At 35.9% G+C, this 25,384-nt stretch overlaps 1 protein-coding gene across 4 annotated transcripts in view; it reads right to left on the bottom strand.

The window, feature by feature from the left end:
- The window catches only part of PDE10A (phosphodiesterase 10A), a 350,975-nt gene that overhangs the window by 16,817 nt on the left and 308,774 nt on the right, over nucleotides 1-25,384 (bottom strand). For 3 of the 4 annotated variants that reach the window (XM_025895637.2, XM_029961608.1, XM_025895638.2), the window contains exons 7-17: nucleotides 23,054-23,209; nucleotides 20,274-20,324; nucleotides 18,425-18,483; nucleotides 15,868-15,919; nucleotides 14,897-15,039; nucleotides 12,625-12,717; nucleotides 11,852-12,038; nucleotides 10,297-10,439; nucleotides 8,208-8,291; nucleotides 4,954-5,104; nucleotides 2,181-2,336 (exon numbers count right to left, since the gene is read on the bottom strand). In XM_025895637.2, the coding sequence (XP_025751422.1) occupies nucleotides 2,181-2,336; nucleotides 4,954-5,104; nucleotides 8,208-8,291; nucleotides 10,297-10,439; nucleotides 11,852-12,038; nucleotides 12,625-12,717; nucleotides 14,897-15,039; nucleotides 15,868-15,919; nucleotides 18,425-18,483; nucleotides 20,274-20,324; nucleotides 23,054-23,209 (1,275 nt within the window). The remainder of the gene's footprint in view (nucleotides 1-2,180; nucleotides 2,337-4,953; nucleotides 5,105-8,207; nucleotides 8,292-10,296; nucleotides 10,440-11,851; nucleotides 12,039-12,624; nucleotides 12,718-14,896; nucleotides 15,040-15,867; nucleotides 15,920-18,424; nucleotides 18,484-20,273; nucleotides 20,325-23,053; nucleotides 23,210-25,384) is intronic. The other variant, XM_029961609.1, reaches the window with a different exon arrangement.

Here is a 25,384-nt window from a genome sequence, read left to right on the forward strand (position 1 = left end):
ATTTGCTCAAAATAAATCCTCTGCAGTACAATTAGGCTTGGTTTCTTTCACCATCCGGAACGTAAACATCACTTTCCAATATTTTTACTTAGACAAGTAGATTTATTGGGAATAATGAATAGAAAATACAATCCATCTGTGTCTCAATGCTCCTCTGCCAGATTCCTAAGTCACAGAACATGGTGTTTTAAAAAAAAAAAGGTTCAGAACATTTTAACCTATCATCAACATTTTGGGAGTACGAAATTACTACTATCAGTTTTCATGATTTATGGTTTTGGGGACCCTTTCCTCCCCAACCTTGCTGTCTAATCCATGAGAACAGGATTTGTCCTAATTTGTCCTAATATTTAAATTATTCTAGATTCTACTCTTATGCTTTAGAAGCTGCACTCTCAGAAAGACCACTCTGACAGCTTCTATTCATACTACTAGAAAAGAACTGATTCTGTTAGGTACTGACAGAAGCTGCGAGTTATGAGCACGTCACTTAGGCTTTTGAGCAGTACATACAAAGTACAACTCCCAAGATTTTGTTCTCTCCCTGCTGAGCTAAAGCTAGTGAATAGAATCTTCTCTATTCCTAGGTATGGTGTACACTAGAACTGCAAGTGGATGAGCAAAGCAGCTCTACAATTTCAAGCAGTTAAAAGTACTGCAGGTTAGTAACGTAAAATTAAAACTCACTCAGATAAACCCTAAAGAGTTTGGTGGGTCCAGGAATTCAGTAAGGTTTTTTGATTCAAATGAAAAACAGAAGGTCCAAAACGCTGCTCTAATTTGTCTTTGCTTCTAATTACCACCCATGGGGTGCTTTGGTAGCTGGTGTCTCGAATCCACTCTATAGCCTTGATTACTTATCCCCCTTTCCTGACTCACACTAACAGCAAGGCTAGGAAGTAGCAGGGAAGCAAAAGGGTTCCCTGCCTTCTTGGAAAATGGGACTTTCATCGATTACTACATTTCTGCCAGAAATATGCAAAATGGTTTGGACAGGGAAGTGTTAATGACTGAGGAACATGCTCACTGTGCACAAACTCACATGAGGAATGAACACTAAACATCTAATGCCATACCAGCGCTGAAGGATTCAATTATACCCTCCTACATGAAGGAACATTCAGAGATAAAGCTTCTATTCTGTGATTAAATGTGTATGATACCTAAAACCATAATCACAAGATGTGCTTCTGAATACAATAGAGAATATGTATTTTTCCTAAAAATTGATTAGGTATTTAAGAAAATAAATATCTTTTCCCTGAAAGACCACAAAGAAAGAAATGTTAACAATGAATTAGTGGCACAGTAGCATGGTAAGGGTGTGCATTGAGTGTGTGCACGGTAAACTAAAACCACTGAGCACAAGTATATTATGGACTGGCTGTTGGTTTCATAAGTGAGAGTTCTCACTCTTCTGACTGAAAAAAAAAGTCCACTAATGAAAAAAATATCTGTGTGTCAGTAGCACACCTGGATTTCCCAAAATGTATCTGCATGCATTCTTGTAGTTTTGTCTTCATTAAACAGACACATGACCTCATATTAGGAACTCTCTTTCACAGAATATTACCTTATTCATTTTTTTATTTCAAATTGTTGAGTAACAAAGAAGCACAGGATAACATAATGAAATAAGTTTACGATTTTCATGCGTGCAAAATTAGCATTTCCTCTTTCATGCCACACATTTAATGTTCACAGAATTTATTACAGCATATTTTCAAGCTTCTCATGCAAAAAAACCTCAGTATTTGAGTTTTTTTTCAGAATTTCAGGATGGTTGAAGACTTTGTCACAGTCCAATATGATGGAAATATCTAAGTGAGAAACTGATTTTTCATTTTCAAAGTTCCTATTCCACATGGTCACAGGAAAAAACCTCATTGACCCAGAAGCTAAAATCTCCAAAGGAAGGCCATAAACAAAGGTCTTCAAATACACAATGCTTTTTATAACCTCAAGATTTTGAGAAAGCTATGTTTTGCATGATTTTTGAATGCTTGGATTGCTAATTGTAAAACCTGGTTTGCTGTAATAAATCTTCCATTCTTCTAAATGAATACTACAGTCCAGACACTAAATTACGCATGCTTCAGAAAATCTACTGGGTAATGATGTGATTCCTATTTTTGCCACTGGACTCTCCTGCACAGAAGATACAATTTCAATAATCCTACCTGCAGGATGGACACAGTCTGCGAGAAGTGGTGCTGTTCCATTGTTGACGTGGAATAGAGAGCAGCTAAGGGGTGATCAAATTTCTGAAGATAGCTGTTGCTGTAACCTCTGTGATCCAGGTCATGACACAGGCATGCAACTAAAAGACCTTTGCGCTACAAAAAAAAATTGACATAAGCATGAAAAGCAGGATGTATTTTCTGCCCCTAGATGTCACTCTCTACCCAAAATACTGTAGATTTGCATTATGCACTGCCTTCAAAAAACACATGGAGAGATATCCTTAAAATTGTGAGAAACATGACAGTGAGAACATGCTGAATTAAAATTCTTGGTCCAATTGTAATTCAAACCTCTTATATATTATGCATTTAAAAAACATTGTTGCACAATTACATACTACTGGATGGACTCCTCTTCAGAAGAAATCTGCATTTTAAACAGAATCTGGTCATCCACTGAACCCTCATCATTTTTATTAAAACAGTAACAAGCACAATTATTGAGTTAGAAGAAATATATGAGGTGTATGATCTCCCAGTGAAGGCAGCTGCACCGAAGTTCGATCCCAGACCTGCTTCTGCAAAACTCCTCAAAGATGCTAACCAAGTCTCCTACTTGAAATTTTTTCTAGGAAGTCACTAATGTGTGCCACAATTGCTGGACAATGACAATTGTAAACAAAGAAGACAGTAACTGACTTTTCTTTATTTAATTAACTCTTAATATCCTGAAGAAATGGAATCCCTGAAATCTCTCTTTCAACACACAAAATACATGAAGTCTTGCAAAAGGTTTTCACACAGTAGGTGTGTTTTAAAAACAAATTCATTAATGTTTGTGAATTTGTCACTGTCAAAATGGAGTATCATGAAAATATCTTTATAGATCTAAGAGTTGTCTTATAGTTTGTTCTGATGAGTGTTCAGTAAACAAGGATAAGGCTATAAAATCAGGCAGAAAAAGAATACTGATTAACCACCCATTATGCAAGCAACATCCAACCTCTACACTGCACTAACAGGTATGAGTCTGAGGAAAAATAGCAAACAATGATGTAACTAAAGATATTATTATAAATATACAATGTGTAGAAATAAGTTTGCAGCAACTGTAACTGTATTTCTGATTTTGAGACATTCACTTTTATTTTGAATGACGTCTTTTCAATATTGCAACTTGTGAAGTGCATTTCTAGAAAGTACATAAAAAACCCAGATGATGCAGCAGCCCATGTCCACACAGACCTTCAGGAGAAGTGGAACTCTTAGGAACATAACACCTCTATCACTGGAAGACATGCAGTAACAAGCTTGTCCCAGTCTCCATGTCTCAGGAAGTCATTTTTGTCAGTCCTTCAGGATTAGACAATGCCGTATCACAGTGCTCTTGACTTTGTACCTATCATCCCTGCTTGGATCCCAATTCTTTGACCACTGCAAACTGCTGAATCTATTTGTCTGTAGATCAGTGTCTCCCTTACATTATTTCATACTTCTTTCCAACTCAAAGTGTACTGGTTTTCATGTCATCATCCCTCACCAAGGACCAACCCATCCTAGTTCCCCAAACTTTCCTTCAGCAGTGTCCTGTATTCTTGTTGGATTCATCTGCAGTACCAAAAAAGGAGACTGCTCGAAAGAGCTGGAATATAGGCTGGTATAAGACACTCAAACAGATGAAGGCTGGTTGGACTTTCAGGGAACAAAGACTGTTTCCATCTCTCTTAGCAGCTGTCTCTTTTGCTCTCCTTTCTTTCTCGCTCTGCATCTCCAAAGAGATGGACTTACTACTTGGTTAGTACTAAGTGTTATCGGAGCTTTAAATATTTCCTGAGGCTCCCCTTCACAGATTTTGTTGTTAAAAGAATACTTATTTTTTTTTTCAAACTTCTATAGCTTTGCCAACACCTTTTTCATATTTGTGTCAATTTTTAAGTCCCTGATTTACAGCAGGATAAAGTAGACCTTTTCAAGTGAAAGATCACTAAATTTCATTTTATTCTTACACACTGAATCAAACCTTGATTTCTACTAGCACATTTTCTTAAAAGAGTCAAACAATTTTGACTGAAATTTTCCCAAATGAATCAGTTTAAGGAAGTTAACAGAGCTCGGAAAATTACAGTCCAAATGACTAGTATTTGTCAGAGTTATACACAGCTGAAAACAGGTTCTCCCAGTCAGAAGTTTCATGTAACATTACTAAGAGACAGCACTCCAAGTTATACTTACCATAAATCAGAAGAAAAACAAGTGACAGGTCTTTATACTGTGTATTAACATTCTAAGCCTCCCATTTTATTATTATATCTTTTCCAGTTAGTGATTTAATTTAAAGTTTGACTCTTCTCCTTTACTCACATACAACAACCATCTCTGCAACCCTTGTCCTTCTATTCAGGATCCCCCAGACTCCACAGGATCCAATATCCAGGGTGTTTCCCTCCCTCAGAACAGATCCAACACTTAGTTTAATTATTAAAGACTGTGGTTGCAAGTGAGCAGGGAGAACCTCAAAACTTGGATGTGGACTTACAGCAAAGCTGCCACAGCTTTTTCAGGAGCAGACATGAAAAAATGTCTAGAATTAGGAATCTGATTAATTCTCCTTCCTCAACCTCTCTACTCATATCCATACTCCCATCTTCTATGGGGACCTTAACATACGCTCTGCCCAAGCCAACAACAAAACTCTAGCTTAGAAAATGTACTTGTATGAGAGCTGATAGCTCTGATGAGGTGTAGTAACTGATACCATCCTGTCACCTACCTCTAGATCAGTGAAAAGCCCCTGGTTGTTCTGAAGTATGGCATACATGCAATGTGCAACAGTAACTGCATGCTTCCAGTTGTGGTAGGGCACACGGCGATAATTCTTCTTTACAGACATAGTAAATCGGCACAGCTTTTCAAGTTCAAAGCTAGGAAGAAATTAATTTGGTCAGAGACAAGAAATAAGAACAGGAAAAATAACCAACAGAGGAGAAAAGATGCTCTTTGATTTGCTTTTCTTGCGAAAGTATTCCCACTGTGGATGACTCATTGAATGACATGAAGAGTCATTCGTAGAATCACAGAATCATAGAATCAACCGGGTTGGAAAAGACCTCCAAGATCATCAAGTTCAACCCTTGATCCAACACCCCTGTGGTTACTAGACCATGGCACTAAGTGCCACATCCAGTCTCATCTTAAAAACCTTGAGGGATGGTGAATCCACCACCTCCCTGGGCAGCCCATTCCAGTGTCTGACTACTCTCTCTGTAAAAAATTTCTTCCTAATATCCAACCTAAACCTCCCCGGCACAGCTTAAGACCATGCCCTCTTGTCCTACTGCTGGTTGCCTGGGAGAAGAGACCAACCCCCACCTGGTTACAACTTCCTTTCAGGGAGTTGTAGAGAGTGATGAGATCTTCCCTGAGCCTCCCTGAGTGTGGATACCTGACAATGGTCTCAGTTTAATCTGTTCAGGAACATAAGTCATGCCACCCAGCTCAGTGAACACAATTGCATAACCTTCCCTGCTCCCAGAAACTTGAAGTGTGATTTCTTTCAATAGTGATCAAAGCAGAAAATTCAGGTTTTTTTAAGCAAAGGACACAGAAGAAATCAACCTGTTTAAATAGAAATGTTCCATTGTTGAAATTGTGAAAAAAGGAAGACATTCTTTTTCTAATACTTTTAGATTTTTTTTCCAGTTTGGTCAAACAGAACTGAAATTCACATTTCATTGTTAATTCACTTCTCACCAAAAAACATTTTGCTAAGTAACTGCTGGTCAATCATATAAATACCCAAAACTATAGCAATTAGGGGATTATTTCTTACAAGATTTTCTGATATATTTTTGCTTTTAATATAGACAAGGAAAATTAATTTAGGAATAAGAGTGTTTTCACTAAGGTAATAATAAAAAGTAATAAAGTTTTCGTTATGTTTGGCTTATGTGCTCATCAAAAACACCTTTGAGAGAGTTCACATGTAGTGCCAGAGTTCTGCATAGCCTTTACTAGACTTCATTTGCCAATGTTCCTTTGAAAGGAAAGCTAAGTACTTTTTGTTTACAGATAGGAAATTCAGGCACAGATTAGGTATCAGGTAACATTTTCTAAAATACCTCATCTGAGTAACCTGGGGTGAAAAAGGAAAATTAAACTTGAGTCCAGAATTGAACTGCAAGTGTCAGAGTCCCAGATCATTGACTTTTCATCTCATAGAAAGATCAGTTTTCCTTTACTCTCATTTTTTCCCCTGTTATTGGGATTTGACTTCCTTTTATGTTCCATGTTTTGATAATTTCTTGGGTATATCAGGAAAGTGGTACTAATGTTGTAGTTTTGCAGTACATGTGAGTTGAGTAAAAAAAGCTGAATATCTCCGAGCTATATTTAAAAATATAAACATATATACTGCGTGGAGCCAATCCTATAGAAATACATATTTCTATAGCTGTATGCTGAGCAAGGTCATTATTATTCTTATCCTTAGTCAGACATTAGTAAAACCAGAAGCATATTGTCTTTCAAAAAGCTTTAGGCTTTCTTTTTTTAATTCTAGAAAGTCAGAAGCTCTAGAACAATTCATAGAACTATTGTTTAAAGTAGTACATCATAATTCAGAATATCACAATAGTAACTTCCATTTACATCCAATATCAATTCAATGGTTATTAAATAATATTACAGTTATAGCTAAAGGGAAAACCATTATCAATGATGTTTCAACATAGAACACTATTACTTCCTCTGATGCTGTATTTTGTATACTTGATTGAAGCAGTAAAATATTATTTCTTCAAAGGAGCAAAGAAAATGTAGTGGGTATTATAGACTTTTGTCTGAAATCCACTCTGGACAGGACAATTATACCTTTTATAGGTAAATATTTAAAGGCACAACCTTACCCCTCAATATACTAAAAAGCAAATTTTAGTCTTAAAATATTTGTATTTGTTTCGAAGGGTTGAGAAGTTTTGTTCTTTCAGAAATTAAATACAAGTCCAGTCCCAACAGCCTCTTTTTCAAATATTTTCCTCATTTTTGTTTCTTTAACTTTATATGTGAAAGCTGAGATTCATTTGAAAAACATCAAGTAGATATCAATTTTTTCTCATTGAAGTCACAATTTGAAAGGAAGAGACTGGGAGTCAGAGAGGGAAGAGAACAGAACCTAGCTGAAAATCTGAACCCCGGTCCTGCATCCACAGTCATTCAGTCAGCAATGGAAACAATCTAATTACACTGAGCAGTAGAGAACTCTATTTAGAACAGTCCCCTATTTTGCAGCATTGAGGAAGACAGAAAGACCCACCCAGTTAGTAAGATAAAATGAAGCACCAGCAAATGTTTCCCAAATGTTGCTCCCTTTTGTAGGGAGATACTTCCCCTTTCAATTGACCACCTACAGATTTTTTTCCATAATTTGGAGTAGCTCCTTTCTTTCAGCAATGGGACATACTTAGCCAAGAGACTATTGATCTTAGTAATGATAATGGACACTGAGAGAAAGGTCAATAAATGAAGCATTTAATTTGAAAGTATTTCACTTCCATAATTAATGCACAACTATGCAAATAACTGATTTATTTAGCAAGATAAGATCTAACCTTGGTTTATTTTTACCATATACTCTATTAATTTCAGCAACTATATATATTTGAAAAATCTGTGTTCACAATCCTTCTCTCCTTTTTTGCAAGAATGCCTTTAAAGTCTTCACCACCTTCTGTCTGAAAAACAATCTCATCTCAGAACCAAACAATGCTTCTATACATTGGAAGGACAACTGTTTGGATGATATAATGAGTTCGTTAACCTGACTGTTCACAGATTTTATTAACTGAAGACCAAGAAGCTAGGACAGGAAATTCAGTTTGCTTATTACATCCCTGTACAGAATAGACATAGTAAATAAATGTCAGAGAAAATAGACCTTGAATTAGAAAATAATTACATCAAAATTTATTAATAAATAAACCCCCACAGAAATAGCACAGTTGAAGCAATAGATCATATACTTCATACCAGGCTGTCCCACAGGACTGGTGAACCATGTAGACAAAAATGGCAGGCCAGACATCCTCGTATGGACTGATATCAAAATGGTATCTAAGAAGAAAGTTTCAGCTTAGTAAAGACAAACACCTTTACATTTTTACTAAAAGCAGGTGAAAATGACTAGGTAATGAATATGCAGCAACTTTCACTTGCTTCTGAATACACACAGAAAACTGAATTTACAGGCTGTGTTTTCCAGTAACATTAACTTATATATTTCTGCTAAGGTCAATGGAACTATGCTCATAGGATCATAGAATCATTTAATCATTTAGGTTGGAAAATACCCTTATGATAGCACCCAACTGTTAGCCTTTGGCTTTGTTTAGTTAACAGAAACATATATCTTTATTTAGGGATCCATTATTTAAGTAACAGACAAAAAAATCTCAGGGATGATGAGGGCTTTACAGGACCTCCTAAAGCATTTCAGTCTTTTCTCCCAGGAATTGTAAATATGGTGTCTCTAATAATATATTTACTGGCCTTCTTTTTCAATAATTTCTGCCACAAATTGTGTGAGAATTGCTTTAATTTTGATAGAGGGAAAAAACTAATTTTACTGGCCAATAGAAATCAAAATGAAACTTAAAAAATTAAACATTTATAACATATTTTTTATGTTGCATCAGCTGAAGGCTTCTTCCCTCTCCTGATATCAATATTTAGGCCTAATATTAGGGACTTGGGACAGCAGAACTGTTTGTCCTTCTATTTATTAACCCTTTCCCTGTGCCTTCTGTGCTTCAAGTCATCTATTTCCTCTCCCTGGAACTCAGCTAACCACTTGCTTGTAATGTGTCATAATGAACAGCACAGCAGGTGTGAGACAGCTGAAGGTAGCTGAATTGCTTGGAAAATGCTTAAATGAATTCAGATTGCTTGAACTAGAGGATGCTAATGTAATTTAGAGTGAAACCTGTCATCTTTACAAGTAAAATTCATTTTTTATGAGGAGGTGGGTTATATAATATCACCTAACAAAGCACAAGAAATTGTATTGCAAAGAATAAGCTTTTATTAGGGTGTAATCCTGCAAGCTGCTGATACTCTGGCATTCAAGTAAATCACTTCAGCATGTAATGAACTTCAAGCATTCCCTGTTAAGCACAGGCTCGCATGCTTTGTTCGGTCACAGCTACAATGCTCAGTGCTGAACTCAAGTGACCAAGTCTGGAGATTAGATTTACAAAGGCAACTTAGATTTTGTGACTCAGTAGCTGACTTTAGACACCTGGTCACTGGTGTAGAATTTACTGTCCCGGACCAGAAAGACTGACTAAAAAATATGATGACTTGCATTGTTACATTGAGTGGGCACTGACTAATAAAATACAGATAGAGGTACATCTTCAGCACACAGCAGATATTGGAGAGCCGAAAATAACTGAATTATATCAGAGAAAGCCTAAAAGGCTGGATGGAAAGTCCTCTTCTAAATTTAGGCTTCAACTCTAAACTCTAGCACTTGGGATTCATAATCCTAAATTATCATTTTCCCCTCCTTCAAGAAGCACAAGCAGGTGTACACACACATACATACTCGAAACTCACAAAAAAACCAAACATCTCTTACACCAATTCCCAACCCAAACCCCAAAAACACACAACCCAGAACATCCTAGGAACAAGCTAGGATGCACGTGTTTTATTCTAAAACATATCCAAGGGAATGACATCAGGCATTTGGTCCATGTTCAGCCTCAGCCTGCTCTCTGGCTCTGAGCTGACCGTGACTTGGGATTATCAGAATGAAAGCTCAGTTCTAAAATCCTAGATAACAACTAATGATTAAAGCAACTACTGTACCTACCCATGCCTGTGGAAAATGCTGCCATTCTGAGTAGGTATTATTTTATATCTTTGAAAGATAAATTTGTTCACAGGTCATTAAGTATAACTAAGAAAGCCAGAGATAAACACCCATGATATTGCGATAGTTCAATATTAAAAGTGCTTCCTACAAAACACTCCACTACAAATAGAAAAAAAAACCCTTGTGTTTTTACCAGGCTGATACAAGATACAATTGCTGCTATATAAGAAAAATACTTACAGCTCAATTTCTTTATAAATATGTGGAGGCAGTGTACAGTGCATGAGGTTTTGCCACTCTTCTGCTGTACAAACACTATGGTAGGACAGCTTCTCCATTGTTACGCGGTAAATACACTCTGAATGACGAATTCTGTGGTACATCTGAAAAAGAGAAGTCATTTATGAATGTAAAATTTTAATAAAGGAAAAAAATTCCTGTATTCAAGCACCGATTATTAAAATACACATCTGCAAAAATGTTAGTGCTTTTGGCTGCACAACTTCACACTTTAGAAAAGTGACAGATTATATGAAATTCAGTACTTCGGGAAAAATAGGCGTTCTATCGCATCATTCTGCATCTGCTCATTTGGGTAAACATCTAAGGCTCAGCTGACGTTCCACTGCATGTGAGCTCTCCCAAGAAAGAGAATCCAAGTCCAGGAGTCAGAAACAGAGCTAATACCCTTGCAAAACGCTAACAGAAAGAAAACCGGTAACAGGGCACAATTCATATTTTCTGCCACTGCATGAATTCAGCTATTAATTGGTACAAATTACTACTACACAGTAAAAAGTATGTGAGATGTTGATCATGCCTACATTATTATTCAATATGAAAAATAAGTACAGTTAATTGTTGAGATGTTCAGACAGTTATTGCAGCATGGCATGGTTTGTAAACAAGTGAGGACATAAGTTATTACTGAAACAATCCTCTGGAGCAGTGTGCTCTGAACGGTAACATTCACCATCTGAAAAGAGTGAACTCACACACAACTGAGCGATTGCAAAGTCCGAAGTGTAATTTATATGCAGGCCTTTCTACTTGCATTGAGCCGTATGAAACAACTTTAAGTAACCGTTAATAAAATTTTCTGCCCCAGTGTACCAATGACATGATGCTGGTAAAATCACTTAATGTAAATCACCAGGCTTAACTGGCATTGCATTGTATCTTACCTCCCATGAATACACAGAGTTTTTCTGCATTGCATTTTCATTTAATTTATTCTATTTTTATACTTATATAGTAATGATCATTAAATGTTTATGTATGCTACAGGAATAGTAATTTTTGAGAGGGTAAAGGGTTTGAGGACAAAAAAAGCTATCCACTCTTCTCTAGAAGCATGGATAATTATGAGTATATACCATAGCATATAAAGGTATAAATTGATCTCTGAGTATTAAGCATATGGAATTGAGAGAATACATAGCAACTCCACCCCACAGTTAAATTTGTAAAACATGTAATCTGAACTTATAAAAGTAAATAAGAATCATACTTTCTAAAGGAAAAGAGAGCACAAATACCATTCACATTTCAGAGCTTGCTCTCCCACTTTAGCTACTCAAAATTGGTGTTTCCAGAGTATGTTTATTTCAGAAAGGATCAAATGAATCCCTATCATCCTCTTAAAATAGAATTATTCAGCAAGGAATTCAATGATTCCTGTTTTCTTGTTAATTCAATGAAACAGATTATGAATAATTTTAATAATCTGCAACATCAAAACACCTAAGTATTCCCATTATAACTAACAGTTTAAAAAAATGTAAATAAAACTTACATTAGCACAGTGTAAGGCTAAAGCACAAAAGACGGCAAACATTTTAAAGTTGTTCTCATCAGTTTTAGAGAAGGCACTTCCACTTATTTTGTTCACCATCTGCACAACACCTATTACACTTCCTCGGCTTACAATAGGCATGCACAGGATATTTCTGGTTGTGTACCCTGTGTAGAGGTCTACTTCTCTGGAAAGCCATAAAAGAGAAAGAAAAAGAGAAAATAATTAGTATTATTAATTAATATCTATTCCTTGATTCTCAGAAATGTTGATGAACAATATACTGAATCATTTCAAAGTAGTTGTAACTAGTACATCCAAGAATTTCACCTCCAAAGCCCTCAAATATTTCCATCTACTGTGTTACACTTAGAAGGAACTTTTTAATCCTTTAATCTCCATTTGCAAGGTAAAAAAATAATATTTCCTCAAACATAGAGTAAGTTTTTTCATAAACTTAAAGAACATTCAAATATTTTTAGGAGTGCTATTTGTTAGTGAACTGGTTTTTCTCCCCTGAAATTAATCACATTACAGGGACACTAATAATGAAAGTTGGCAACAATCTAAATAAATTTTTCCCCATTATATTTATATTTGATAAAAATAACACTTTTTATTTGTATCTTAAAAATATCTATGATGTCTAAAGCAGGTTCCCTCCTCATTGGAGAATCACAGTTCCATGAATGCATATGAATATGAAATTCAGGTGGTCAATTTAACTAAAAGGTCTGATGAGTTATCTTCCCCTCCCACAAACAACATCCTACCTGTTAAAGCGTGGATCTGCATAGGCATCAGGGATGTTAAGGACTTCTCCGGTTCTTGCCACTTGACCAGCTATTCCTTTTTCTATAGAAAATCTGGAGAAAATAAAAATGTGTATCAGTCACAATATGAGCTACCTGAAAAAAACATTTTTCCAGGGGAGTCTGTCTCAGGCAAAGTAATGGGTATTTGTTCCCAGCCAGCGCCATTTTGTTGCTTTTGGGAGAAAAATTTTACAAGACAACAAATAGTAGTGCATAATAAAATAAGAAAGCACAAACTAATAGATACTTTCTGAAAACATTTTATATAACTAGATAGTTCAGTACAAAACATTTTATTATATGACCATTTTAGTGACAAAAATTCAAAATCTTCAATAACCCTGGGGGTTATCCCTAATAAACATAACATTTGTACAGAATCTGAGAGTTCTGTTTATCTTTACAAGGTATCGATTTAATTATCACTTTTATATATTCATTTTTTCTCTAGACACAACACAGGTAACATGGAGCTTATTTCTTCAGGTGGCGTGTGTGTGTGGATTCGGTAAAATAAAATTTGGAAAAAGACCAGTGGAAATTTCAAAGCTAAAGATGATATGCATTTGCCATGTAGACTTTGGAATAACTAGCTTGTTTCATAACACTGAAATAATGCCATGATACTAACTATCCCCTAATCGCCACAAGGAAGTTAAACACAACAAATATATTCCTGAGTTGAATCAGAAAAATCTACAAGTCTGTCTGATGAGGCAATAATTTTCAATTCTTTGACCTAAAGCAGTATTAAATACAAACAGAACAGAATTTATGGAGAAAAATATGTAAAAATATGTAGAAAGAATCGTATGTGGAACATTTGAAGTGTAACTGTACCCTGATAGTACCCTGATCCCCATCAAAGTTAGTGATAAAGCCATCAGGATTTCACCCTGCACACCTGACTTTAAGTTATTTTCTGTTGCTTCTTATGATAAGTGCATCACGCCAACTTAAGTCTCCTTCCTGATGACTCAGTGTCACTTTCTTACAGATATTTAAGTTGCACTCCACTTTCAGTATACAGCACCTGTGAAATAGCTCACACCTTTGCACTCAGAGTCAACATTTCAATAACATACAGAAAAGACAGAAAGATATAAACAATAAAAACAATTATCAAGGAGTATGAAGTGTATGTTAGAGCAGGCCAACTTCTTTAATTTGCAGCACCTGCTTGCTTGTCAGTACCCAAATTGCACCAATTTTGACTCCTTCCATTCTCACTCACACAATAGTAAGTGGGAGTAAGTTTGTCTAAAAGAGTTTAAGCAACAACATGAATCACATCTCATACTGGCCCAGAACTTTAAAAGTATAAGGAGGAAATGAAAAAAGTTCTGATAAAATCCATGCTGAATATTTTAGCAAAATTTTAGTGCAAAATATTTAGTCATACACTTTTTTCCTTCTAAGGAGCTACAGGTTTGAAACCTGTGTGCCTTTGAAAATATTGATCTGTATCTGTTAAGGACTCATAATTTCTGAAAAGTGAAAAATTATATACTGACTTTGTTGGTTTTCTTCTTTCTTTTAAAAAGTACATAAGTCTAAAAATTATATAACTGTGACACAAAACAGAAATATGCATAAATTTTAGGCAGAAAATCCTGCGTAGTCATTACCAGGCCATATACATTTTCAAATTCACCACTTCAATAATACTTCAGTATCAAAATTTTTTAAAAGTTTCAAAATAATCTAAAATCACATGAGAAAAATAAATCTAAATTACTGAACTTGAAATCTTCAAAACCAATGACCAGTCCATACGTCATTCTACATTTACCTAGTCCATCCATAAGAAGTATAAATTGTAATTTCCTTGCTTTGGGTGTGCTTGAATCACACAAATTTCAATTCCTCTTGGGAGCTCTCTTGGGAAAAAAGTCCCAAACTGGCAGACTACAGATTAGGTGCACCATTACCTGCACCTTTACCTACCTCAGAACACCTCTGTTTTTTTCCCAACATGATTTCCAAAAGGACCGCCTCCGGAAGACGGCATTTCCAGGAGTGACGTTATAGCTTCAGAGACGTTGTTTCGATGGCACTGCAATGTCATTCCCAGAAGTACTACCTTCTGGAGGCGGGTCCTGGTGGGAATGATATCACAGTATGACAAGTATTGTCAGGGTACCTGCAGATAGGCACAGAAACTGGGTAATAAAATGCCTGCATGTCTGTAGTTACAATGAAGCTGCATTCTTCTGCTAACTATTCTTACCTTATTTCTTTGGTCTTCTTGAAGACAGGTTTTCCATCATTTTCTTCTCCAATATCAAAAAGGTCTGAATACAGCTCCTTATTTTTGTGGTCAACCTGGAAGAGTGCACACCTATCTGCATTCACCAGGTTTTTTGCATATATCTACAGACAAGAAACGAAAGTAGAGTTAATGGTCATGAGTTAGATTATCTTCAGTCATTTATCTGATAAAAACCTCAGTCACTGCAAGATAAAAGTTTTGAGAAATTATCCACTATGGAAGTCTGTTCAAAGGAGCAATCTTTGAGGAGACAATTCAAAATTAAAGTCTTATTTGATATTGTTTTTCAAATTAAAGTGTTCTTCTCTTTGAGAAATGCAGGAATATTGCATATTGAATATTTGCATACTTGAATATTTGCTAAAAGAAAATAGGTTTTCCTATTAAATTATTTTTCAAGTACAAGAAAGGCTTTTCAAAATAGTACCTTTCCTCCTTCTATGTTTTGATACAATTCATCTTGACTTGATTTTAAATAGATAAGTTATACCAAGACCTAAGAACACTTTTGGCTTTTTGACTTTATCTTCAGTGCAAATGATTGACCTCTAGTCATTGCTACAGACAGTAACTTCTTCAGCAGTGCTTTGCAGCATGTAGCAAATTGAATTTAGGAAGAAGGAATCAATACAACAAGCTGAAATAAAAAAAAAAAAACTACAAGTCTTTCTGTTACAATGTTCAAATCTTCCCTGAAACACAATAGAAACTATTTAGTTCAGAGACAGTCATGTTTCATTACTTATGAAAGCTGTGAACTGAAGCTGACCTTCGCCACCCTTTTCATATAGACATGTTAATATTGTTTGTATTATATGTCCATTACAAACAGCTCACATATTTCAATGACATAATGCCTTCAAGGAAAAGACAATGAAGGACTTTATTAACTATGACTAAGAAACTTAGAAGTGAAAAAGACAACTTACCATTATATGTTCAAGTAGAGAATCTATTGCAACTATATTATCAAAATACGTTCTGCAGAGAAAGAGAAGTCAATAAACATTCACATTTAATCAAACACTTCTCAAATGGGTGTCACGGGCTCTTGTTTCACCCTGGCTTAATAGTGGAGCCAAAATAGGTGAGGAAAAAGCCCTGCACCTTGAAAATTACTGACTGGCTCGCTACAGCACAAAGGAATTAAGAAATGGTCCTAGCTCTGTTTCTTTATACTTATTCTACAGTGATAGAATGGTAGAATATTCTTCATTATACATAGAATTTTCTCTGTAAAAAAAAAGAAAAGACTACCAAACATTGCCTACCCTGCAGAGCAACATCAAGAACATATCACAGTGCTTTGGCACCTCTGACACAATGAAAATTTTAAAAGCACAAGGAAAAAGGAAAAGAAAAGCAGCAGATAGATTTAAAAAAAATCCATTGCTTTCAAAATATTAAAATATCTCATTCGGTTTACCCATATTATATACTGAGAACCAAATAAAACTACGTAGTGTAGCTAAATCCACTTCATATTATCCAACCCTTAACACTATTTAAAAGGCAACAATTTAAAAAACTCTTAGTGAGTCTTCTATATCAACCCAGGTGCAGCATGTTGAAGTTGAAGAAAGAGGATGATCTTGTAACTTAAAAAATAAGAAGGAAACTCAGTTTCACAGCAAAGTGGTAACTGTTCAAGGACAGTGAAGAACATTTGAAAGCTAAAGGTCAAACTTATTAGTAAAAGAAGTCTAAATCTTCCACATGCCAAGTCTTAATAACCCTCGGATTACAATGTTCCCAGCAGAGAGACAGGCATTGTCCCATGGCCTTGAATATATATACAGCTCAGTTCTGTTTGGGTCTAGTGGAAAGGAAATACATAATACACTAGTCTTACGTTGTCAGGGACATGAAGAGATGGAGCACTGCATACTCTGCCCTTTCTAAAATGTTACAGAACATGTCCCAGTGACATTGCACACTAACAATTTCCTCACTGAAACCCTCTTTCCATGTAAGAAAAGGTACAGACAACTTCTAAGAGGAAACTAATTATTTTCCTGCTAGTATGTCTCTACCTACATAAAGTTCATAAAGTTATTATTAAATGATATCCCGATTTTGTGTTTCAAGCCACAGGTTTTTTTTTTTGTTAAAAATAAAAATTCTAGCAATTGATGAATACATCTGCATGAGAAATATTTTCTTATAGAAAGGCATAATAAATATTTGCAATATTTATTGTCATTTTTATCTTAAAAATTTAAAACAATTAAAAAGTTCTTTAATAATCTTAGTATTATGCCAGTCCAAGAATAAATTGCCAGTCCATAAATCTGGGTAGATTAATCCAGAGATTTCTGGTAAATTAGCACTCTGGAAAGGAACATAATGGTGCAAGACTCAGTAAGTGTGCCGTTTAGGAAACACACTCTGAATTATACTGAAATAAAAAAAAAAAGGTCTTCCTGAGGAAAAAAGCAAGGAAAAACATCTGGATACAACCAGCTTGCCCTCCTTGCAAGGGGTAGACTCCTCCATGTGGTGTATCACTCCTCATTCCAGCTGGGTCATCTTGGCTGCCTACATTCCTGAGCAATGGCATAGGAATCTTGGACATCCTCTAATCTCATCAGTTTGAGAATTGTTCATCAAGACCCACAGAAGTGTTTGTAGCAAAAATTCAAGACATCTCATTTTTCCACAGTATCATCAGTACTTTGTCATGCACTTAGAAATTCTTCTACCAACTAGTTTCATAAAACACCCCAGACTGTGATTTACTAAAAGTACAAATCTGGTTTGTCTTTTAATTTGTTAGCTATTTTTGCTATTTAAAGATCCTAATAGCAGTGACAAACAAAAAGGGATGAAGGAAAAGCAGATCACCTAAGACACTAAACTTGCAAGTGCGAGTCCAAGCTTCCACACTCCTACTGTGTTTTCAATTTAATTTTGCCCTTATTGTCACAAGAAATTAAAAGCAAATATATTACATGCAGTTACAGTCCTTAAAAGTAAAAACAGAGCCTTCAGACAATGCAGGGGAAGAACAATCACATGACAGCCCTGATTCTTCAAGGATTTAACCCTGAAGTCCCTATATTTATGCATATGTGTGTATACACACAAAATTTTACAGGGGAGGGGGAGAGGGAAAGCTGAAGCATGCTAACTAACTTTTCATTAAAGTCCTTTCAAGTCTTCTAAAATTGGCATGAAAAGAGATGCCAAGTCTATTTGTCACTTCTTAAAAGACATGTTTAACTCTGACAGAAGAGGTGAAAAAAAGGGGAAAAAAAAAAAACAAGCAAAAGACCACAAGAATAAACAAGCTCTGTAAGGTATAATTGAATGTCACATTTTCTTCTGCACCATCACCAAAAAAAGAAGTTTGAAAGCTATACACCTCTGCAACCCATATCATTTGTTCTTTTCCCTGTGTTTAAGTTTTTCAAACACAGGTAGATTGGAAGAGCCAAGGTAGAAAATGTCATCCAAATAAACTCATGAGATGCAAATCACACTTACTTCGATACATCAAGCAAGAAGTCATTCAGTTCAGTCTGCTTGGCAAGGCCCCGGCACACCTGGAAGCAGAGATCATAGAATCATTTTTACCAGAACACTGATGACAGTGGGAAACTTAATCCACTTAATTTGCATGAAAAAAATACCCCTAGTAGTACATATATATGTATATGTTACTGTATTGTATAAAATTAAAAGTTGAATCTGTGTGCTGGGTTTCAATCTTAGCTATCTAGCTCCTGAGTTAAAACTCTCAAATGAAAGTAAATTCTTTCTTAAGAATTTTTGAAAGCTGTTGGTTGTTACACCTGTTCATGCTGCCTCAAAGGCTGTCACTGAAAGTGGTTATGGAATCAACATCATCTCCTTATCCAGACTCTCAGCTCTTCTAAGATTGTCAAATATTTTGTTTTCTTCCCTTCTCACTACACTTTTACCACTTTTTTCCAGGCTGCAAAGTAGCATGTAGACACAACTATAGACTGACATCAGGCAAGTTTAACTAAGCTAAGCAGCAGATGATACATGCTCAACTTTGGGAGAAATCAGCATGAATATGAATAAGAACACAAAAATAGTATGCATACTACTTTTTAGAACAAAAATGTTAGATGAAGTAAAGCTTTCAACTGCATTTTTACTTCATCTAATTGCATACTGTGTACCTGAAGTACAATTGTACATCTGTATATTACTAGAGCAAGCACTGAGGCCAGAAAAAGAAAACAAGCCTCTACTTGTACTTGTTCCTTTTACACAGAAAAAAATACCACTGAGAACTAGTAATATCTTTCATCTGTGTAATACAGATATAAAATGCCAGATCAAAACTCTTGCATTCTTCTCATGCAAAAACCTTGGGAAGGGCAAGCCTTCTGCTTAGAAGGTGGCAGAGAAAGGAAAATGATCAATGGACAAGCTTAAACTAAACTTTCCATGTGGTGTTTTGTTAGGTGTGAAAGACTTCTCAGTTAAGGGAAGAGTCATTCTTACAATCTAAAGCTACAACTGCATGTAATTGCAATTCTACTGGCATACAATAGTCTATGCCAACTAATGCTGCCTAAATGTGAATGACCATCCCAAATCAGTGACTTTCAGTACCAAGGCAGCAAACATTAAAATCTAGAAAAGAAAAGCAGAAAGCTTTCTGCAAGTCTTCCGACAACCGTATGAAAGACACCTTGAAAAAAAGAACGTCACAAACTTCCTCCTGTGAGTTGATGGAAGAAGAATCTATTTTAGCATCTTCCCTGAGTTGACAGAATATGTTTAGTTTCAGTGTTACCATCTTCTGCTATCTGGAGTAACAAAACCTATTAGCAAAGCTGCTGGGGTTTGCTAGAGCAGCTTTGACGCTGTGTGAAGCTCCATTAGGCACCCAGCTAGGGACAGCATGAAGCATCCTTAGTGGCAGTAGTTACAGGACTATGAAGCAGCTAGCGAGGGTGGCTTAAAATAGGCTTTTCTAGCAACACCTAATAATTTTAAACTGAATACCAAAGGAGAAGGAAAGCAAACAGTTAGTCTAGCAGTTGTATTCTTACAAGAAAAAAAAACCCTGCAAAGTTGTTATAAATCTGCTTTAACTAGTATTTACCTACTTTGTTAAAATTTTTCTACTTTAGTACAAAAACTGTTTAATATTTTATGCATAATTGCAACTGAGGAAAACTAGCTCAATGAACATCAAAAATGTTAGCATACTTTTCCCAGATTCAGGAAAGCTGCTTGAATCGATGTTTTAGCAGTGATCTCCACTAAAATTGGATCATAATCCATGTTGCTAATAATCAAATTCTGGCAGACGGGACACACAATGAAAAAATGAAAAACCACTCACACTTACTTGGACTTGATGTATTGCTACTGAAGCCCATGCAAGATTTGCTGTTGCAACCTGCAACAAAAGAGAAGTAATTAGCTCTGAAGTAACCTTGAAAACTGCACATCAGGTACATGCTGGTTTTCTCTGTCTAGCTGTGATGTAAATTGACTGAGCTGTTTTAGACAGGCAGGCATTAACAATTTGTGGGAAGACAGGTATTTTGTGAACATATCAGTATGCTTGCAAGTGTGTCAATTTTAGAGCTTACCAATGCTCTTCAGAAGCAGGATTGGGAGCCCATCAACTCAAAAACACAACATCAAAACAAACATCCCATAAGCCAAACGCTTTAAAAATTACACTGTTGAAAAGCATCTGCCACAGAAATTAAATATCCCTTAACAGCTTTCTGGGTCTGTATCTCTTCAGCAATAGCTACTTCCAGCTCTAAACAGGCACTGTTTCTCTCATTACAGTTTTGGTGGCAGAAGAACCAGACCTGATCCCTCAGCTCAAGACTAGTGTTTTAAGTATGACAGTTTCCAGGCAACATTTCAAAGAAATATCATGTAAACTGCAGTTAACTATGATGTGCTACCATGCATAATCTCTTGTCCTTGAAACACAGGAGCTTTATAGGAACACAGAGAACAGAAACACAGAAGGTCAGCTTCTGCATACCCTCCTAAGGTACTTTTTTATAATTTTATATTTTTAAACAGAACACTTTGTACACATTTTATAAAAACTGCTAATAGTATCCAAAGGCTTTCTGAAACCTGAAAATGAAAAGAATGCTTTAGAACACTCAGAAAGTGACCTTAAAATATTTTTAATTTAGTAATAAAATACCCTTATTTAGCAGCCAGTTCCAACTAGAACATTCATGAACTTCAGTGTATGAATACAGAAGGTATTTCGTATAACATAAAATATGCATATTTTCACAGAACAATGCATGTCTGAGACCTACCTGAATTGTAAACTGATTAATGTAACAGGAAAATTTTAAAAAATAAATACATTGTATGTAAGCAGCAGAATTAATGAAGCCTGGTTTTGCATGAATGTCTCTTCTTTATTCTCTGAGTAAGGACATTGGTGCCACCATACTAATCCAGCCTCTAGCACAACCTCTACCTACTGGTGAAAAAACACAAGGTGTGGCACCAACCTGAAGTGACACTGACTGCCCAACTAATACATATATAAGCATCAAATGAATGCTAGGCTACTTAGCTTACTGATAAACAAAATACACAATTAACAAATATTGCTGTTGTTTTCCTTCTTTGAGAGGACTAGTTTTAGTATCTCTTGCCTGCATACTTCTGTCTTTTTCACACAAATAGTTCCCGTTCAGTACAGCTAAACTCCTCCACACTGCATCTCGACCACTACGGAGACAACACACCCGGCTAGAATTCACTCTGTTTTGTCCTAACCTCTGTGTTCAGAGCCTCTTCCCTGGGGGAGGGTACAGAGAGAAACGAATGGTACATAACACCTTTATACGAGAGACATCTTAATGTTTAGATGGGACATAACAAGGATCCTCACCCAGACATGAGAGCTAAGATGCAGTTCTAACGTGTTTAATAAAGCGATAGCCTTTACATCATCTGCTCCATTTTCAAATTCATTTGTATTTTGCTAACAACTCATAACTTTGGATTGACAAATGGACATGTATGGACAACGTAGCTACACAGGCCTTACAAGAATACAATAAAGCACGTAGAACAGTCATGGAAAGGGGAAGATGGTTATGAATGGGAATATCTGGATGGGGAACCATCACAAGGAAAAAAAAAATGCAGAAGAAAGCTTTACAAGTGGCACCTAGATTGACAGGTCATCTAGGTACCAGCACTTCTACACACAGTTTCTAAGGAAATCTAAGTCAGGAGACAAAGTGTAAGTGAGTAAATCTTGACAACTCGCAGAGATGGGACAGGTTAGAGAGATAAAAGCTATCAGCTCCTATAGGGTAAAGAAAAGGCCGGCCAAAAACCTTGGTTGTCAACCTAGAGAGAAACCAGGAGACATAAGGGCTCAGAAGACAGCATCCCTTGTCCTCCTGTTGCAAAGAATTCTGTGGGGACTACCTGGATACTCATGTCTCTGTGCATGACTTGTGGAAATACCACCTAGACACACACATCTTGGTGCCCGAGAGTGTGTGGATGTAAGAATGGGAATGAAAAATACCAGAAATTTCTTTTGCTTCACTTTCGTTTTTAAAAAAAACCACTTTCCCCTCCTGTGAGACCCCACATTGAGACTTGCTATACTGTTGCTACAATGTTGCAACATTATACTCATTCCTTAAGAAGTCACACCAAAAAAAGAAAACTGAAATAAATTTTAAAATCTTACCACACTGTAAAATAAAACTTTACTGGAGAGCTGAAGTTGAGACTCAGGGTAACTCAGTAGTTCCTTTTTTTATTTATAAAGTGATTTTGTTTTTTGACATTTGATTTACACTTTCATTTCATTCACCTGCTCTGCACTGATTTCTCTAATAACTCTGTATTACAGTTTATAATAGGTAGAGAAATCTTGAATCTGTTTTTCCACAAAAGAAAACAAGGCAAAATTCTTGATATGCCTTGTACTTGTATATTTTACCTGCTCTGACTGAAAATATAAATCAGTACCTACTTTTTTTTTTTCAATAAGAACAGAAATCAATCATGAAAAAGGTAAAAACATATGAGAGAATGAGAGGAGGAAGTTTAGGGTGGAGAAGTGCTGACCATCGTGGGGAAGTGGGCAAAGGCTGCGCGTGAGCTCACCTCTTGGTGACTATGGTGGAAGGCTTCTTTGCCCCAGTGACGGTAAAGCTCCAGGATACCAATCAGGTCACCAATTGCAGTGACAATTGGCAAACAAAGAACAGATTGGATACGGGTCCCTGATTCCAGTCCAGTACCTTTGGGAAATCGCTCATCCTAGAAAACATAAACATAATCTGATAAAATGTAAATATCATAACATTAACAGGAAAGACATACTGCAGGAAAATTATAAAATAAATAAAAATTAAAGAACCCTGATCTCTCAGTATAACTTACACATAGTATTAAGACACCTACTAAAAAAATGCGATTTAAAAGTCTTGGCATTAATTTGGATTTACCGATAACCTTATTGATGTAAAGTCAGAGTTAGCTGTGATATTATACCTTCTTTTTATAATTCTTTTTTCTCTAACCTCACAGACAGCAAAGCCAGCACTTCATTGCTAATGCCAGTCCAGATTAAATAAAAACCCCAAACAAACAACTCTATCCCATCACCAACTTTTCGTCCTGAAAAACCCCAAAGCACTTGTAATCACAAAGTGGACTGCTCAAATTTCAGTGTTACTGAGCAGACAGCAGTGCTTGCAAGAGAACAAAAACTGAAACCTGAGATTAAGGCTTTAGGTTATACAGTTATAATCCTGAACCAACTCCCTAGGAGGAAAATGTGTTCCCAAAAAAGTTTGCATAAAAAATTATGCTAAAAAAAATTATGCTTATACATCCTGAATAAACCAGTGCAAAAGTTACAGAAACAAATATCACAGTAATCCTACCAGCTGCTATAAAAGGCCCAAATACATAACTTTCAGTCTACGTAGGGAATGTCTAAGGCTTTATAGCTTCACTTTGCCATGTAGGAAAACTCACAAAGACCTTAGAAACCACGTGGATGTTACAGTTAGTGAAGCAATAACTAGCCAGCGTTACGTACGCAAGACCCACTTCTTTGCACATCAGTCCTTCAGCACTTGATTCATTCCAGATGTTCCCTGCAGGCTGTGCTTAGGCAAGACAGACACCACTTCTAGGCCAATCATAACCTCTCATTTCTCAAAAAAACCAGCAAATAATCTCTGCCTTAATTACTAAGATGACAATCAATTTGAACAAATGACAGACAAAAGAGTGAGAACCACTTTGAAACATGAGCCTTCTGCTTCCACGTTTTAATTCTGTCCTCCCACAAAAAAGAGCTGGCAAGTCTACCTGCATTGGCTTCCCTCTTGCTGTTGAGAAGCTCCTAAAATCACATGAAGGCAAACCATGTCACCAAAATGAACCTTCTTGTTTGGTCAATGATCCACTGATATTAAACCAACAAAAAAGTTCAAAACTCCTCCTTGCTAACACCCTGATTTTATTGTGAATGTAAAATCAAAATGAAACATACAGCCTTTTTATACAAGGATATCATGATATTATTGGAAATTACCAGTAACAATTTAAACCCTATGTGACTGAAAAAACATACCAACACATAAAATCTTTATAGTCCAGGGTGTATAGAAAGCACGGACTGATACTACAGGGACAGCAGCTTCTGCATTTTGGTTTTGTGGCTCTGTTTAAGTGTACTCACATTAGGCATCTGGTATTTCATTTATAGCCCAGGTTTGCCCAACAAAAGTCATACATTTTTAACAACCAATTTTAAAAATAGAGACAACAATGTCCAATTTTGTCCACAGTATCCAAAGTTCATTATTCTGAACAGAACTTGTAAGGATAGGAAACACTGAAGAGATAAGAGAATGTAAAGTTCCTTGGTGTTCTTATAACCAGCTAATCATAAAGTGCTCTCACAAAGTACAGTTGAAATATCAGCTTCAAACAATTGCATAAATGGAACTAGAGAATGAAGTTTTTTTAAAAAAAAAAAAAGACAGACATACAGAGTGCCAAGAATTATGAGAATATCATCTTGGGAATTTCTGACTCCTGTTACAGATAAAGGCCTGAATTTTGATATCAGTTACATTAATGAATCTTTCATATAGATCTACTGGCACTACAAGCATTCTAGCTTTACCTCAGAGTATGCAGAGATAAAAATCCTGCCCAATAACCAGAATTCTAACTGACATTCTTGTGAGTGTGAGTCCTGCATTAAAATCAAATTACTTTGATTGACTATATGAAAGTCTTCTTGTTTGGGGTTAGTATTTCAAGAACAGGAGGACAGGAGTTTTGGCTGGCAGGGTTTTTTTGTCTCCAAGTGACTATGATCCAATTACTTCTTTTATCTGTTAAAATAACCCAAATCAAAACCCAAACAAAAAACCCCTTTATATTTAGAAATAAATGAAAAATCCTTAAATT

The sequence above is a fragment of the Manacus vitellinus genome, unplaced genomic scaffold, assembly GCF_001715985.3.
Source record: "Manacus vitellinus isolate BGI_N305 unplaced genomic scaffold, ASM171598v3 scaffold_37_pilon, whole genome shotgun sequence".
Lineage (NCBI taxonomy): Eukaryota > Metazoa > Chordata > Aves > Passeriformes > Pipridae > Manacus > Manacus vitellinus.